This window comes from Gastrolobium bilobum, unplaced genomic scaffold, assembly GCF_033153095.1.
Source record: "Gastrolobium bilobum isolate Gb01-03AN ecotype WA unplaced genomic scaffold, APGP_CSIRO_Gbil_v1 utg15966, whole genome shotgun sequence".
Lineage (NCBI taxonomy): Eukaryota > Viridiplantae > Streptophyta > Magnoliopsida > Fabales > Fabaceae > Gastrolobium > Gastrolobium bilobum.
In genome coordinates, this window is record NW_026897912.1 from 124,856 (window position 1) to 141,606 (window position 16,751).

The following is a 16,751-nucleotide window of genomic DNA, read 5'->3' on the forward strand; positions in this document are numbered from 1 at the left end:
CAAATATTTTTTCTATATATATAAAGGAAAAAAAGTATCTAATGTTACTTTAAATAATTTTGTCTAATGTTCATTGAAACGTCGTCATTCTCATGTTGAAAAATAAAAAAATTAGAATGATAAAAATTATTATAACCCTGAAATAAATTAAAATTAAAAAAAGTCATGATTTCTGCCTCAAAATGACGTCGTTTTAATTAACATCAGATAAAGCTATCTAAAATAACTTTAGAAAAAACAAACTCATATATAAAATATTTTATTTTGTCAAATGTATTAAGATTTTCAGTAACTTTGTCAAATCTCGTACAATATATTATCTTATACAATATCATGTAAAACGCTGGATAGTATTAAAATTTAATCAGATCTTATACAATCATATTTTATAGTAGCTTTATTCTATATTATGTACCGAACATGCCCTTAAACACAACTAAAACTTGTGACAACTCCAACATTAAAAAAGGTGTATCATTTTAATGGACTTTATGTCATTTTAATGGACTATATGTTAGGAGTGAAAGGACATTTGATTCTTTATCCAAAAAAAAAAAGGACGTTTGATTTAAAATGACACAACTTTTAGCTTAAAAACTTAAAAATAAAAGAAAGAAAGAAAATCTTTGGCAGTGTTGTCCAAATCTATGTTGCACTGACACGGGACACGCGATATGACACGACACTCTGACACGTTAATTCTAAAAATTGTTAAATTCTGACACGTTTTGATTTTATATAAATTAGAAAATTTATGTAATGTATATTATATTTAGTATTCAATAATTTAACAAAAAAATAAAGCTACACTTATAATACTTATTAATTTTGCAAAAAAACATAATATATTCCAAATTTTTATATTAAACTCAATAAAATCGTAATTGTAATCTAACGAATCTAATAGTTAAAATTTAAAATGCAACGCAATATAATTTTTGAACCTTTTTTTAAGTCTTTACAACGAGTGTTGAAGTGTCAAAAAATGTCTAAGTGTACGTAAGTATCGAAAAATATCGTACACGAAGTGTCGGTGTGTAAATCGCATATTATATCTGCTCGACTGCGCGCTTTGTTTAGGGTTTTTACATTACATCTATCTAGCTATTCATTTGCACGTCGTTCATTCATAACTGTGGAATCCACTAAGCATCCCAATACCTCCGTTTCTGGCCGTAGCAATACTTTAAAGCTCAGGTTCTTTCTTTATCTCACTCTTCTTCAGCTTTAATATTCTTTGTTTCATTCCGATGCGACTCTGTTAGGGTTAGGGTTAGGGTTAGGTTCAGATTCATCGCCCGGCTATAATGATCAGTATACGGGGCGTGACGAATTTATGTACGTTTGATGCGTGTTTCCTTGGTAGTGGTTAATGATCTACCTGTAAGATTGAAGTATTTTTGTTGTATCCTAAAAATGATGTTGTGCTTATTACACCGAGAGAACTGTTAGCTGGTCTGCCAATTGCGTGATTTCATATGTACAAAAAGTAAAGCATCTTAATTTTCGTGCGTTGCTTTATGATATCTTGAAAATAGGAATTTAGTTAAATTTTTATATTAATACTTTCGTTTACTATTCTGTGAAAATATCAATCTTAGCTGTGGTGGATTGGGGGAGTTAAGGAAGTAAAATTTCAGGGAGCTATTTAACTTATGAAGCAAATGGAGAAGTTGGGAATAGAACGTTTATTGCGGAATCGAACCCAAGGACAGTTAATTAAGATATATCCTGTTTTACTGGCATTGGGTTTGCTTGGAGTAAGTAAAGAACAAGGAATAGTGCTCGTGTGGTGAGTAGTGACTGTTGACAACTAGTTAATTCAGATTTATCTGCATATGTTTTGTGTTTCACTCCATGACTATCTCCTGAATCATGATAAAAAAATGCCAGATATGCAAAATGAAGATGAAACTTTAGTTTAAAATAAAAATCTTTTGATGGGATTTCAAAGTCATTTTCTGCATTGCCCTTTGATATAAAAGAGGACTTTTAATGAGAAAACGGAGCCCTTTATTCTTTGGTCTTACAGTCCTAATCATTTTGCAAAATCAAAACACATCCAGATTCACAATATCAGATGTCTGTTTGTATGAAACATCAAGTTTTCCTAATTCTCGAACTTGTTTCCAGCTTGTTTCAGAATATTGGTGGATATCTGGTTTCCAATTCATTACGATGTTAGAGAATAATATAAACCATTAAAAAAGTCATCACCCAACACCTTAAGGTTTTGGGTTGAATTGGTTCTTAACATGGTATTAGAGTTTCAGTGACCATAAGGTCATGAGTTCGATCCTCACCGCCTTATACTTTCTAGTGGAATTAAATAAGCATAAAGTAAAAACCAAAAAATTTGGCCTATGCAATATCCACGCTTCAAGCTCAAAGGGCTCTTGTGTGAGGATGTGTGTTAGAGAATAATATAAACCATTGAAAAGGCTATCACCCAACACTTTAAGGTTTTGGGTTGAATTGGTTCTTAACAACGAAAGGGTATCACATTATCTGGTTAAAAACAATAAATCCATTGATATGAACCGAAATGTTTCTAAATAGCTGCTTAAGCGATTACCATCTCAACTTCATGTTTAATACATGGACCAAAACTGGAGACTCCCCTGTTAGTTGCAATAGAAACTGTTCATTTGTCCAACAGTTTCACCAAAATTGTGTTTGCGTTGCTATCTTATGAAATCTGGACCATCTATTGAAGGATTTTTGCACTTTCACCTTAATAGCAGTGCAAACTATTTTGAGATGTAATGTTGAATGAGGTTGTTTAACCAAGTCCAAAATATCATCTAATCAACATGAAGATGAAATTATTTTTTAAAGGAGCGAAAAATAAAATAATGGAGGATTATTATTTATTTTTTATGTCAGTAGTTTTTGTAATGGTCAATTTGTTATTTGTATTGGTAGTGCGAACGATGGTAGTCTGGGAGCATACTACTGCATTCTGTGCTCTCATATTTTCTTTCCATCTAACCTTATATTTGCTTAAAACATAGGTATACAGTATACAGCTATATATTTCGGTTAAAATAAAAGAAGAGAAGAATTACAGCTGTGTACAATAGATGTAGAAAAAGGATTAACCACAATAAAAGTTCAGTTAGTTCAAGAGAGCAAATGGCTATGTAAGTATTTCAGTGTCAGAGGTTGTGATTGTTATGAAAGCTGAAAAAAGCCTCTGATTATGGCTAGAAGTCTGTTCAAGAATATATGTGCATTTTAAAAGCACCCGTCATTTTCACTGGCACGACGTAGCTTGCTTTTGCCATATGTATCTCCATTCCTTTCTCAGCGGTCATTTTTCCATATTTTACCTCAATCCCCTCGAAAGGAAGAAAAGTACTCCTCAAAGTTATTTCTCCAGATGATTTCTGTGTGAATCAATATTTTAGTTTATCCATTCACTCTACCATGTTAGCTTAATTTCTGGAAGGGTGGAGTGATATCCTTTCCATTGTTTTTCAGTGCTAGTACTGATCTTATGTTAGGATAGGAATATTATTAATTGTGAGATATACGTGAATATTATGAAGAATGTGGCCCAGGAACTTGTTATAAATTTTTGGGTGCTGAGTGAAGTGATATTTGATTGATGTGAGATGGATTGCTTGTCGAATTTCATATTCTATGCTGTTGGAATTTGCGGTTTTTGTATTTTGAAGGGGAGGTAATGGGTTTGGCTTGGCTTAAGGATGATCTTGGATGTGTGGTTGTGATGTGGACAGGGAGGAGGAGGCGGCGGCTGGTGGTGTTTGTTGTGGTGGGTGTTTTGCTGATCAGTTGTGGTAGAGGTTAGGAAAGAAGAAATTTGAAAATGAGTTCAGACAGCCGGAGCCGAAGCAGAAGCAGGAGCAGGAGCAGGAGCCCATTGGATCGTAAGATCCGCTCCGATCGATTTTCCTATCGTGATGCACCTTACAGGAGAGATTCACGTCGGGGTTTCAGGTTGTTTTTTGGATTTTAATTATTTATTTGCTGTTTTCTTTTCCTACTTAAATGTACTGGTAAGGGAAGCTGAAGAAGGAAGAGGCTTTGAATCTACATTCTGCCGTTTGTTAAACATTAGGCATGGCCCATATATTTACAATTGACTGTTTTTGTGGTATGTTTCTTCTTACTCTGCCTGCTGCTTTGATTAGCTTGAAACTTAAATTGTATGGTTTGCTGCTCAAACATCCTGTGATTCTGGTTTATTAGCTACATAAATACCAAAGAGGCACACACCATGCCATTTGACATTTGGAATGTATGCGTGCATATCTCACATTGGTAACGCTAATTTGATTTTTTGTCAGCCGAGACAATTTGTGCAAGAACTGCAAGAGGCCTGGTCATTATGCTAGAGAATGCCCTAATGTCGCAATATGCCACAACTGTGGCCTCCCTGGGTATGTAATTTCATTCTTTGTTTCTTAAGAACTGAGTTTGTAATTCTGTGATATTCTGCTTGCTGTGAACTTTAACGGTTTTATGTAGTGAAGAAAGGTGATTTAGGAAATGATTAAGGGGGGATGGATGGTTGCCTTTCTTGCTGGTTCTTTAATTTGGACCTTCCCTAATTACAGTTTCTTATGTCTAAAGTTATTTAACTGATCTATTGTGTCCATGCTATTTTGAACTTTAATTACATTTTCTGTATTATGTTTGGATTCTAGTTAGTATGAATATACTCAAGAAATCTCTTCAGGATGAAATATGTTTACATGGCAGTAATGTCCATTCGGAATATGGTGTCGTGGTTTTTTATTTTGTTAACTGGACTGTGATTGAGTTTTAGGAATTCACCTATTATCATTCATCTTCTGTTCTTTTGTATTTCTTTCTTGTTTAAATGATGTGGTTTTGCTCTTATTCCTTGATTTTAGCTTGTCCTTTCTCTTCTACATTTCATCTTCTTTATGGTAGAAGGTTAGTGTTTAAGAATTGCTTTACAGTCTGATTTTCCCGGATTCACTTAGTAGATACCATTGCATAATTGCACCTCTAAAATCATGCTGTGTAACTGTTGACTGTCATATTACTTCTATCTATACTGTTACTGTTAGTGCAACTATATTAGTGCTATGTTCTTTGTGGATAAAAGCCGTTTTCCTTAATGAATCTGATGGTAGAATATTAATTCCTCATTTTACAAGAATGAAATGACAACTACTTTACGCGATCACCATGGTCTTTTGTAAGCCTCTCAGTCTTGCCATTTTATCTTCTGTGATCATTCTACTGATGCCACTTCAACTCAAAAAATTGCCAATCCTCATTTCGTTATTGCTTGCCTTTTCTTACCTGAGCCTGGATTTTCGACGCTGACACTCTTTTCTGCCTTTACCAGCTCTTTGATAAATTTAAGTTTTGAATTGTGAGTTGTTTGACTTTTACAACCTCCAAATATGAAGTATGAAGTAAAAAGTAAAGGATTATTTAATTTATGTTAGAAGTCAGTGATATGTGAAATCGTCAATTATATAATATCTGCTATTGAATGTTTGATCAGGCACATTGCTTCTGAATGCTCCACGAAGTCTCTGTGCTGGAATTGCAAAGAACCTGGTCACATGGCCAGCAATTGTCCAAATGAGGGCATTTGCCACACCTGTGGTAAAGCTGGGCACCGTGCTAGGGAATGCACAGCTCCTCCAATGCCTCCAGGGGACTTAAGGTTGTGCAACAACTGTTATAAGCAGGGTCACATTGCAGCTGAATGTACGAATGAGAAGGCATGCAACAACTGTAGGAAGACAGGTCACTTGGCACGTGATTGTCCAAATGATCCCATTTGTAACTTGTGCAATGTTTCTGGGCATGTGGCTAGACAGTGTCCAAAAGCCGACAGTCTTGGAGATCACGGCGGTGGAAGTGGCGGCAGTGGCTTTCGTGGCGGGGGTTTCCGAGACATTGTATGCAGGAACTGTCAGCAATTGGGTCACATGAGTAGGGATTGCATGGGACCCTTGATGATTTGTCACAATTGTGGAGGTCGTGGTCACCTGGCATATGAGTGCCCTTCTGGCCGGTTTGTGGATCGCTACCCTAGGAGGTACTGATGGATGGCAAATTTATGGTTTATGGTTATATTTTTTTTATCTGATTTTCTAGCCGAGGACAGATTTTTGAGTCTTGGTAGAGTATGTGTTGGCTTTACTATTTTTTTACTTGGTAGAGAGACTGACAATGATGCCATTCTGTCGGCCATTTAGCATTTACGATTGTGCTTGTGCTAGGAATAAGATTTGCTACTTGCAAAGGATGTGGGATTGTATGCTGTGTTACTTGATGAGGCTGTTTTATTTTATTTTTTGATCCAGTACAAGTTTTTGTGGTAATCGGGGCTGTTGGGGAATTTTTTTTTCTCATCATTTGTTTTTCCACATAAAAATGTTATGGAAGATTGCCATCAATGGGATGGAAACTTTTTTTTTCCCATGCGGTGGGAAAGTTATCACATGACATCAATAAAATTAATCTAACATTTCTATAAAAAATTTGGCCTACCAAATATCTTTTAGTAACTTAGTCAGAGAATTTTTTTTTCCACCATTTACTGTGCGTGTGTGAGAAAATTTGGGTTAATTTCTAACTACACCTTATAATTAGTGGGTAATTTATCCCTTTAGGTTTTATAAATTGTTGCTCCATTACTTCTACCGTTAAACATTCAAATTAGTAATGCACGTGTTCTCGGTCACAGGCAGTTCAATTTTTAAGCATTCCAGTGTAACTGACTTTCTTTTACAATTACTTCTACACGGGGTCATGTCACACGAAAGGAAAAAGGGATTAAAAGAAGGGATTTATAACTATGATGTTACAGGAAATTTTTTATATTATGTCAGACTGATCCGTGCCTGAAACTCTTACTTTTTCTTTTTTTTAAATAACAGTAGGTCCCACTTATGTTGTTCTGCAAGAAATTGTAAAATCTTCGTGTCACATGACATACATAAACCTCTTAACAGAATTACAGTAGAATTTATCACTATTTACATGGAATTTATTGATTTTGTTTTCGTACATTTTTCTTTCCTAATTAGAGGGTCCTAAGCCCTTTTAAATTGTGTTCTTTGTCATACTTGTCCGATTTGCTTTATTAAGAGGAAAATGTTATTTTTTTAAAAAAACATAAGATTGTTTTTTCTTAATTTTAACATTGTATTACGGGTAGTATACAATTATAATATGAAAAGTTGATTTTTTTCTCTCTCTTTCTAGTCATTTCAGCTGACGTGAAATGTAAAATAACAAGAGACGAGAGGAACATTGAAATAAATCTGTATATTGAATTGATTAATGTGAGTACAATATATAAAGAAAGACTAATGTGTTTAGCCCATACATAACCTCAATCGTAATGAAATAAGGAAATACATCTTTACAAATAATGAAGATATTCTTTCCAACACCCCCTCTAAAGCTGGAGTGGGTAGATCATAAGCAACAAGCTTGAACAAGAAAGACTAAAAATCATAACATCAAAATAAACTTGTGGAGGTTGTAATAACTCTATAACTCACCCTAAAGAAAAATAACAAACATAATAAACTAAAATAAAATATTATCTATATATCGAATACTCCTCTTCTAAATGGAGGGACACTTCATCTTGGGAAGAAAGAAAACTAAAACAAAGCTTCACATAATATAAGTAAGAGAAATTGACAGCAAATCAACTAGAAAGACCATCAGTTTGAAGAACTGGTAAAGAGACAGCGCTGGAATGGACACCATCAAAGGATGAAAAAGACATTAGCCAAGGCAGGGCTGGGAAAAAGACAATGTTACAACTGGAGCACAAGTCGATGGAGCCAGTATAACTAGAATAATCCGCGGACCAGGCAATAATGAAGATAAATGTTGTAATTGGAATACAAGCCGACGGAGCCAGTGTAATTGGAATAGTCCGTGGACCAGGTAACAACTGAGATAAATGCTCCCCCTAAATGGGAGGCAAAAATAAAGTCAAACAATGGCAAGAATAAATCAAATACAAGCCAAATCATACTTGAATAACACTACAAACATATCTGGGAATGAAATAAAATTGGCCAAATAAAAGTCATAAAAGAAAATCAAAATAAAAACAATAAAACAACGAAGAAGAAGAAAACATAGTCGGAAGAAACAAGATTCGGCCAAAGAAGAAAAGTTGATGTGGCCAGAACAATGACTTGATTTGGTTACTCGAGAGAGAAGAGGGGGGATCTGAGCTTCGCAGGAAAACAAGAACAAATTTGACGAACACAGGTCGGTGAAGGCGAATCAGATCGTTGACAGCAGAGGGAATCCGACGGTAGACCCCTCACCATGTGCAACTCGGTCGCAGGGCTCTTTCGGCTGCGGCAACGGTCGACGGCAACAGAGACAAGGTGGACATAAATGGCTTTCTCAGATTTTTCAGCGCGTCAGAGATGGAGGTCCGGCGAACATATCCAGGAAGACAAAGACGAAGCACAAACAGATCTATGGAGGTCTGGCGTGCGAACACTGGTGTAAGAACCCGCACCGTTAATTAAGGAAGTTAATTAATTAATTATGAGAAATTAGGAAATAATTTCATAATTGACCCTAATAATTATTATAAGGCTTTAATGATTGTAGTAAGTAAGTATTAATGTTGGAAGCCGTTTTTCTGACGAAAAGTGTAGATACCGGTTCTGCTAGTCGGTATAAATGCGTACCGATGAAGTATCCCAGAAAATTATAATAAGTGCATGAATATTCCTAGAATAATATGCTGGAGCTTAGTTGATGATATTACTGTTTATATGTTGACATGGTTGGATGCTGGACATATCTGTTGATGTTATGTTTTAGCTTGCTTTTATGATATTGTTGTTGTGGAGACTGTTGTTGGCTTGTGCCTTATTTGGGTGAGCATGGGGTTTTCTCAGGCCACTTTGATTTCTGTTATGTTTAAGTTTAACTGAGTTGTATAAACTATCAGGGTTGTCTTATCTACGTGTTGTAGTTCCGTGACTAGAGACATATTTATGTTGTTAATTTAATGAGGTATTTCAGTTAGATGTCCTTTGCAATTTACATACAGACAATGTTTTATTAAATGATTAAGTAAGCAAGATGGTAAGATTAATGACATCATAATTGAAAAGAAAAAGATATTCCGCAAGCACAACTTAATACGATGATATGATAACATACCAGATATATACAGGGAGTTACATTTTATGGTATCAGAGCAATGGTTCGAGGGAAAAGCTTGTATGTATTGCAATAATTAGGATGCTTGGTTGTGCATGTCTTGTGTGTTTGCTCCGTTGGATTTTATTATGATGATGCATATGTGATCACATTGCGTGGGCCTGATCAACTCATAATTTGTGTAACTTGTGCAGAGTCATGGTAGGATCCAGGAGAACTCACGAGACTGTTGAGGGTCAACCCGACCCAATCCTAACTGCATTGGCTGAGATGCAGGAGGCACTAGATTGGCCAACGTGGCAATGAAGGAAGCCGCTAGAGAAGCGAACCAGAAGGCCACAGAGGATGCTCTTGAGGCAAATCGGCTGGCGAACATGACCATAATGAGGGTTATGTTGGAGGAGATGAAGGTTGTTCCTGTTGTTGGCCAGTATCCTCCGCCACCACCTCCACCGCCACCGCCGCCGCTGCCTCCACATAGTGTTCAGGACGAGAGCCTGAGTCACATTGGTAGTGCTACTCATGTCACTGGGGTGATGGAACCCTTTATGGAGCCTGCTGACCGTGACGTGATCGACCGTAGGCTGAACGCTTTCAGAAAGCATAAGCCACCTTCTTTTGATGGGTCCTTGGATCCCATTGCTGCGGCGAGATGGCTGCAATCGCTGGACAAGATCTTCCGGTTCATGCAGTGTACTGATCCGCAGAAGCTGATGTTTGCAACCTACATGTTGGAGGGCGATGCCCATGAGTGGTGGACGAACACCTCTCGTGCTTATGAGATGCAGGGTCATGTGATGACGTGGCCATTTTTCGAGGATTGCTTTCTGGGTCGGTATTTCCCCTATGACGCGCAGGAGAGGAAGCATGAGGAGTTTGACAGGTTGGTTCAGGGCTCGTTGTCTGTTGACGAGTACCTGACCAAGTTCAATGAACTTGTGAAGTTTGCACACTTTCGGATGGCAGTGCCTACTCCGATGTTTTTGGCTGCTAAGTTTCACAGGGGACTTAGTGAGGTGATTGTAGAGCATGTTGTTGGAGCTGCTTCGAGGGATTTTGGTACACTGGTTCAGCAGTGTAAGGACATTGAGGATGTATGCATTACAAGCAAGGCTAAGAAGGACAAGATTGAGGAGACGAAGGGTACTGGTAGTTCCACTCCCACTTCTTGGAGAGACAGGAAGTTTGGTCCGAAAAGAAAGGGAAAACAGTTTGCGACTAGGCAGGCGCCTGGTCAGTTCAAGAGGACTACTTTTTCACAGCAAGGAAGTTTTGCAAGGCCTCCTTTCACTCCGAGATGTTCGGGGTGCAGGAAGGAGCATGTGGGACGTTGTGCTTCGGGGAAGTTGGTATGCTTTCAATGTGGCAAGGAGGGCCACTTTTCCAGAGATTGTCCGTCGTCGACGGCGAGAGCTGCAGCTGTTCAGGCAGTTCCTTTGCAGATGGTTCGCTTGGCATCTACTCCGCCACCTGCTACTGGACGTGTGTACACGTTGGACCGCCAGCAGTTGGATAGAGCTCCGAACCTTGTCAGATGTACTGTGTCTATTGGTGATTCATCTGTTGATGTATTATTTGATTCCGGGGCTATGCATTTTTTTGTTGCAACCCCGATTGCTGTGGGGCTTGAGTTTCCCATGTTTATGCTTTCTCCATCGATGTGGGTGACCACCGCCACCGGAGAAATATGTGATTCTACCACTGTACATCGCGATGTAGCGTTTCAGTGGGACGACCGTGAGTTCTCGGTAGATCTGATAGGATTCTCGATGGCCAACTTGGAGATTATTCTGGGCATGGATTGGTTGTCCAGAAACTGTGCATTGATTGACTGTTGTGCCAAGCGCGTGGTGATGTCTCAGTGTGATTCCACAGCTAGTTCCTCGCCATATATTTCATTGCTGCAGGCTAGGAAAGCCTTGAGAGCAGGGCACTTGGTTATGTCATGTTGGGAGGTTTGGTGAGTGAGACACAAGAGGATATCACTGGCATTCCTGTGGTGAGGGAATTCCTCGGAGTGTTTCCTGAGTTTTCGCCTCAGAGGAAGATAGAATTCTCTATTGACTTGTTGCCTGGTGTGGAGCCTATTTCATTAGCTCCATATCGGATGTCGCCACCATAATTGGCAGAGCTGAAGAAGCATATTGAGGATCTTTCAGCGAAATATTTCATTCGGCCGAGTGTGTCTCCTTGGGGAGCACCGGTCATCTTCGTGAAGAAGAAGGACGGGACAATGCGATTGTGCACCGACTACAGGCAGTTGAACAAGGTGACGATCAAGAACAAGTATCCCCTTCCTCGTTTTGATGATCTGTTGGATCAATTCAGGGGTGCTTGCGTGTATTCGAAGATTGATCTCCGGTCCGGATACCATCAGATTCGGGTGAAGCCGGAGGATGTCCCTAAGATCACGTTTCGTTCGCGATGCGGTTATTTTGAGTATTTGGTGATTCCTTTTGGACTCACCAATGCACCCGCAGTGTTCATGGATTACATGAACAGAATTTTCCAGCCGTATCTGGATCAGTTTGTGACCGTCCTCATTGACGACATTCTGATTTACTCCAAGACTGAGGAGAAGCATGCGGAGCATCTGAGGATTGTTCTGCAAGTGCTGAAGGAGAAAAAGCTTTATGCTAAGCCTTCTAAGTGTGAGTTTTAGCTCAAATCAGTCAAGTTCCTTGGGCATGTGATTTCAGCAGAAGGAGTCACAGTGGATCCCAACAAGATCGAAGCCGTGCTAGATTGGGAGAGGCCCAAGACAGTTACAGGAGTGAGGAGCTTCTTAGGTTGGGGAGGTTACTATCAGAGGTTCATCAAGGGATTCTCCACGATGGTTCTCCCATTGACTCGCCTTACCCGAAAAGAGACTCCATTTGTATGGACTCATGAGTGTAAGGAGTGCTTTCAGGAGTTGAAAGAGAGATTGACGACTTCACCTGTGTTGATCCTTCCTGATCCTGAGGAGCAGTTTGAGCTTTACTGTGATGCTTCTGGAAAGGGGATGGGCTGTGTTTTGATGCAGTCCGGTAGAGTTGTTGCTTTTCCTTCGAGGCAGTTGAAACCTCATGAGGAGAACTACCTGACTCATGATTTGGAGTTGGTTGCGATTGTGTTTGCTTTCAAGATTTGGAGGCATTATTTGTTCGATATGCAGTTTGCTGTGTTCAGTGACCACAAGAGCTTGAAGTATCTGTTTGATCAAAAGGAGCTGAACATGAGGCAGAGAAGATGGATGAAGTTTCTAAAAGACTACGACTTTGAGTTGAAGTACCATCCTGGCAAGGCCAATGTGGTAGCCGATGCTCTGAGTCGGAAATCCGTGAGTTTATCCAGTTTGACGATGGGTGACTTCGACGTCATAGAGAAGTTTCGAGATCTGAAAGTGACTTCCTTGTTTGGGGGTGCGCTTCTCGAGATGGAGACTGTGAGAGTCAGGAACAAGCTTAAGGAGAAGATCCAAGATGCGCAAGTGCAGAGAGAGTTCCTTGACTACGTGAAGAACCAAGACGGTGTGTCTTGGAATGAGGATGGACTTCTGTTGTTTCAGAAGCGGATTGTGATTCCTCGAGGTCTTTTGACCGAAGAGGTTATGGCAGAGGCCCATGAAAGCCAGTTTACTGTCCACCCTGGTGTGACAAAGATGTATCAAGACTTGAAGAGGAATTTCTGGTGGCCAGGAATGAAGAAGGACATAGTTGTGTATGTGTCCAAGTGTTTGATTTGCCAGAAGGTAAAGATAGAACACCAGAAGCCGTCTGGTAAACTTGAGATTCCGGAATGGAAATGGGAGAGCATTTCCATGGACTTCGTGGTGGGTTTGCCGAAGACTCAGGTTGGCTGTGACTCTATATGGGTCATTGTGGACAGACTGACAAAGTCTGCCCATTTTCTTCCAGTGAAGGTGAGCTTTACTACAGAGCAGTTGGCCAAACTGTATGTTCGCGAGATCGTGAGGCTTCACGGGGTGCCCGAGAGAATCATTAGTGATAGGGACCCGAAGTTCACATCTCGATTCTGGGAGGCGCTGCAAGAAGCTTTTTGAACTCGGTTGAGACTGAGTACAGCCTATCACCCTCAGACGGTCAGACTGAGAGAACTATCCAGACCTTGGAGGACATATTGCGGGCTTGCACGTTGGAGCAGGGCTCGGCATGGGATAGGTACCTTCCGTTGGTTGAGTTTTCGTACAACAACAGTTTCCATGCTAGCCTGGGCATGGCACCCTACGAGGTGTTGTATGGTAGGAGGTGTCGTATTCCTACCTGCTGGTCTGAGAATGGAGATCGTAAGTTGTTTGGCTTGGACTTCGTCCAAGATACCACCCTGCAGATCCAGATGATCAGGGAAAAGCTGAAGCAGACGCAGAATCGCCAGAAAAGTTACTACGATGTAAAGCATCGTCCACTGGAGTTCAATGAGGGTGAGCAAGTGTTTGTGAAACTTTCACCTGTCACCGGTGTTTGACGAGCACTCGGAGTGAGGAAGCTGATCCCGCGTTATATTGGGCCATACCAGATCCTTGGTAGAGTAGGACCTATTGCCTACCGGCTCGCCTTGCCTCCGAACTTGGCCAACATCCACGACGTATTTCACGTGTCTCAGCTTCGCAAGTATGTAGCGGATCCTTCGCACGTGGTACAACCGGAGGATGTGGAGGTTCGGGAGAACCTAAAGACTCCTGTCGGACCACTCAAGATTCTCGATCGTGGCGAGAATCAGCTGAGGAGCAAGATCATTCCGATGGTCAAAGTGCAATGGTCAGGAAGAACTCCTGAGGAGTGTACCTGGGAGCGAGAGGACGAGCTTCTCAAGAAGTATCCCGATTTCCGAGACATGTATATTCTGATTTTGAGGACAAAATCCTAAAATGGTGGGGTGAATGTAAGAACCCGCACCGTTAACTAAGGAAGTTAATTAATTAATTATGAGAAATTAGGAAATAATTCCATAATTGACCCTAATAATTATTATGAGGCTTTAATGATTGGAAGCCTCTTTTCTGACAAAAAGTGCAGATACCGGTTCTGCTAGTCGGTATAAATGTGTACCGATGAAGTATCCCAAAAAATTATACTAAGTGCATGAATTTTCCTAGAATGATATGTAGGATTGTGATTTCGAGTTTCAGGTCAAAATAATGAGAACTGGTGCCAGAACTGATACTAGCTATGGAAAAGTGCGTATCGAAAAGGTGCTGCGAAAAATATAGGAAAAATATGATAAATCTTGTAAAATTGAGTCGGTTCAGAATCCTGAGTTTGGGATTAAAATGCTAAGCGTAGTAATTAACGATAATACTGTGTGTTTTATTCTTAAGTGACTATATATACTTAAGAGGCACATGATCCTAGGTCTGATTTGCCACCCTACGTGCCTCTATTTTTTTCTAAAACACCTCCAGCCACCCTTGCCACCCTTCTTCTCCACTTGGTGAGCCAAAGTAAGCACCTTTGCTCTTGTTTTCTTCACAAAATACCTTAGTCTTGTGTGAGCTTGCTTGTGTGTGGAGAGGAGTCACCATTTCTGAGTCCTTGCTACTGTCTTGGTGGGTTCTTATTGCTGTTTTGGTAGTGGTGTGGTGAGAGCCTTTGGTGGTGACTTTTTGAGCTTCAAAGAGTCATCTTTGGGTGCAAAGAACTCATCTTTGTGTACCATTTTCGTATTCCTTGGTAGACAGAATATTTAGAGTTGTTTGGTGAGTTCCAAGAACACTCCCTTCTCTGTTTTGAGCTTTAGGTAAGTGTTACCACCTTTGATCTTGAGTTCTAATGGTTAAAAGAGATGTCTTGGCATGTTTAATGAGTTAAACACGTATGTAATATGAGTATGAACCTATATGTGGCTAAAAATGGAGTCTTGAACGTTTTTAATTAGTAAAAGTTGGGCCTTTGATGGATATCTTCGCGAAATACAGAAACTGCATTCTGTCGCGAAATATCCAGATATGGATATCCGGATATGATTACCACCTTTGATCTTGAGTTCTAATGGTTAAAAGAGATGTCTTGGCATGTTTAATGAGTTAAACACGTATGTAATATGAGTATGAACCTATATGTGCCTAAAAATGGAGTCTTGAACGTTTTTAGTTAGTAAAAGTTGGGCCTTTGATGGATATCTTCGCGAAATACAGAAACTGCATTCTGTCGCGAAATATCCGGATATTGGCAGAGAGATATCCGGATATGGCCCCGACATATATCCAGATATTCTGGGTTTTCGAAGAACAGTAGCTGCACTGTTCATACAGAAGGCTATTGGGGGTTTTTGGACCCTAGTTTGAGGAAGTTGAACTTCTGTAATAATTAACTAAGTCAGAATCTAAGTCATTAAGGACTTGTGGCTTTGTGAGAAGCATAAAGACATGTAACGTAAAAGAGAAGCGTTGTCTTTATGTTTATGCTTATGAGCTATGTTTATTGATATGATTGCTGGTCCAAATCAGATTGTGATTCTGCTGTGTTTGAACTTTGAGCATTGGTTGGACTCTTGGCTTGGATTGTTAGCTTGCAAGGTAAATTTTTGTGTCCTCGATTTAGCCATTGTTGGTTCCATCATGTCCCATTGGGATATGGTTATATGCATGCTGTGTTACATGCTTTGATATTTGAAATGCTTTTGAGCTGTTAAGTGCAAATGCTTATGATATGTATGTGGTGTTCGCCCGATGGGATGGAATCCTAAGGGTAGGTACGGCAGGGCGCGTACTGTGTGGGTAATAGACGTATTCCTGCATTTCTCTGGCCAGTAGAATATAGCATTGACACACATGACATGATTATCTGCCATTTTGCACTATTTTGGAAATAATGTTGATAAGCTGCTTTTGAACTTATATTGCACATGTAAGTGAGCTTGGGGTGGAAGATCCGTGAGAACCCCTTGTCTTACTGAGATTTCTTGTTTAGAGATCTCACCCCACGTTTGGGGACGCTTATTTCAGGTTCAGGTAACTTGGGGGCTGATGCCTCTGGCGGCAGGAGGCCGGAGCTTAGTTGATGATATTACTGTTTATATGCTGACGTGGTTAGATGCTGGATATATCTGCTAATGTTATGTTTTAGCTTGCTTTTATTATGTTGCTGCTCTTGAGACTGTTGTTGGGCTTGTGCCTTATTTGGGTGAGCATGGGGTTTTTTCATGCCACTTTGATTTCTGTTATGTTTAAGTTTAACTGAGTTGTATAAACTATCAGGGTTGTCTGGTCTACGTGTTGTAGTTCCGTGAATAGACATATTTATGTTGTTAATTTAATGAGATATTTCAGTTAGATGTCCTTTGCAATTTACATACAGTCAATATTTTATTAAATGATTAAGTAAGCAAGTTGGTAATGATTAATGACATCATAATTGAAAAGAAAAAAGATATTCCGCATTTTTAATTAAGCGCAGCTTAATACGATGATATGATAACATACCGGATATATATGGGGTGTTACAACTGGCATGGTGGTTGTTGACGACAACAACGATGCTGGTGGCAATGAATGCGGGCAGAGGGCTGGATGGTGGCTTGGTCGTCGACGGTGATGGAGCACAACACTTGTAGCAATGAAGGCAGGAACAAGAAGAATA

The 16,751-nt window shown here is 39.6% G+C and overlaps 1 protein-coding gene across 1 annotated transcript; it reads left to right on the plus strand.

Annotated features, from left to right (window-relative positions):
- Positions 1-1,049: 1,049 nt before the first annotated feature.
- Positions 1,050-6,346, plus strand: LOC133311348 (zinc finger protein GIS2-like). Its single transcript, XM_061512378.1, has 4 exons — positions 1,050-1,197; positions 3,744-3,963; positions 4,314-4,406; positions 5,510-6,346. Exons 2-4 carry the CDS (start codon positions 3,833-3,835, stop codon positions 6,057-6,059), a joined length of 774 nt encoding a protein of 257 aa, XP_061368362.1. The 5' UTR covers positions 1,050-1,197; positions 3,744-3,832; the 3' UTR covers positions 6,060-6,346.
- The last annotated feature ends 10,405 nt before the right edge of the window (positions 6,347-16,751 follow it).

Excerpts from the sequence above, each read along its gene's own strand:
- LOC133311348 (XM_061512378.1), top strand. The coding sequence starts at position 3,833 with ATGAGTTCAGACAGCCGGAGCCGAAGCAGAAGCAGGAGCAGGAGCAGG. Across the intron at positions 3,964-4,313 it reads GATTCACGTCGGGGTTTCAG|CCGAGACAATTTGTGCAAGA; the intron begins GTTGTTTTTTGG and ends ATTTTTTGTCAG. Across the intron at positions 4,407-5,509 it reads CACAACTGTGGCCTCCCTGG|GCACATTGCTTCTGAATGCT; the intron begins GTATGTAATTTC and ends ATGTTTGATCAG.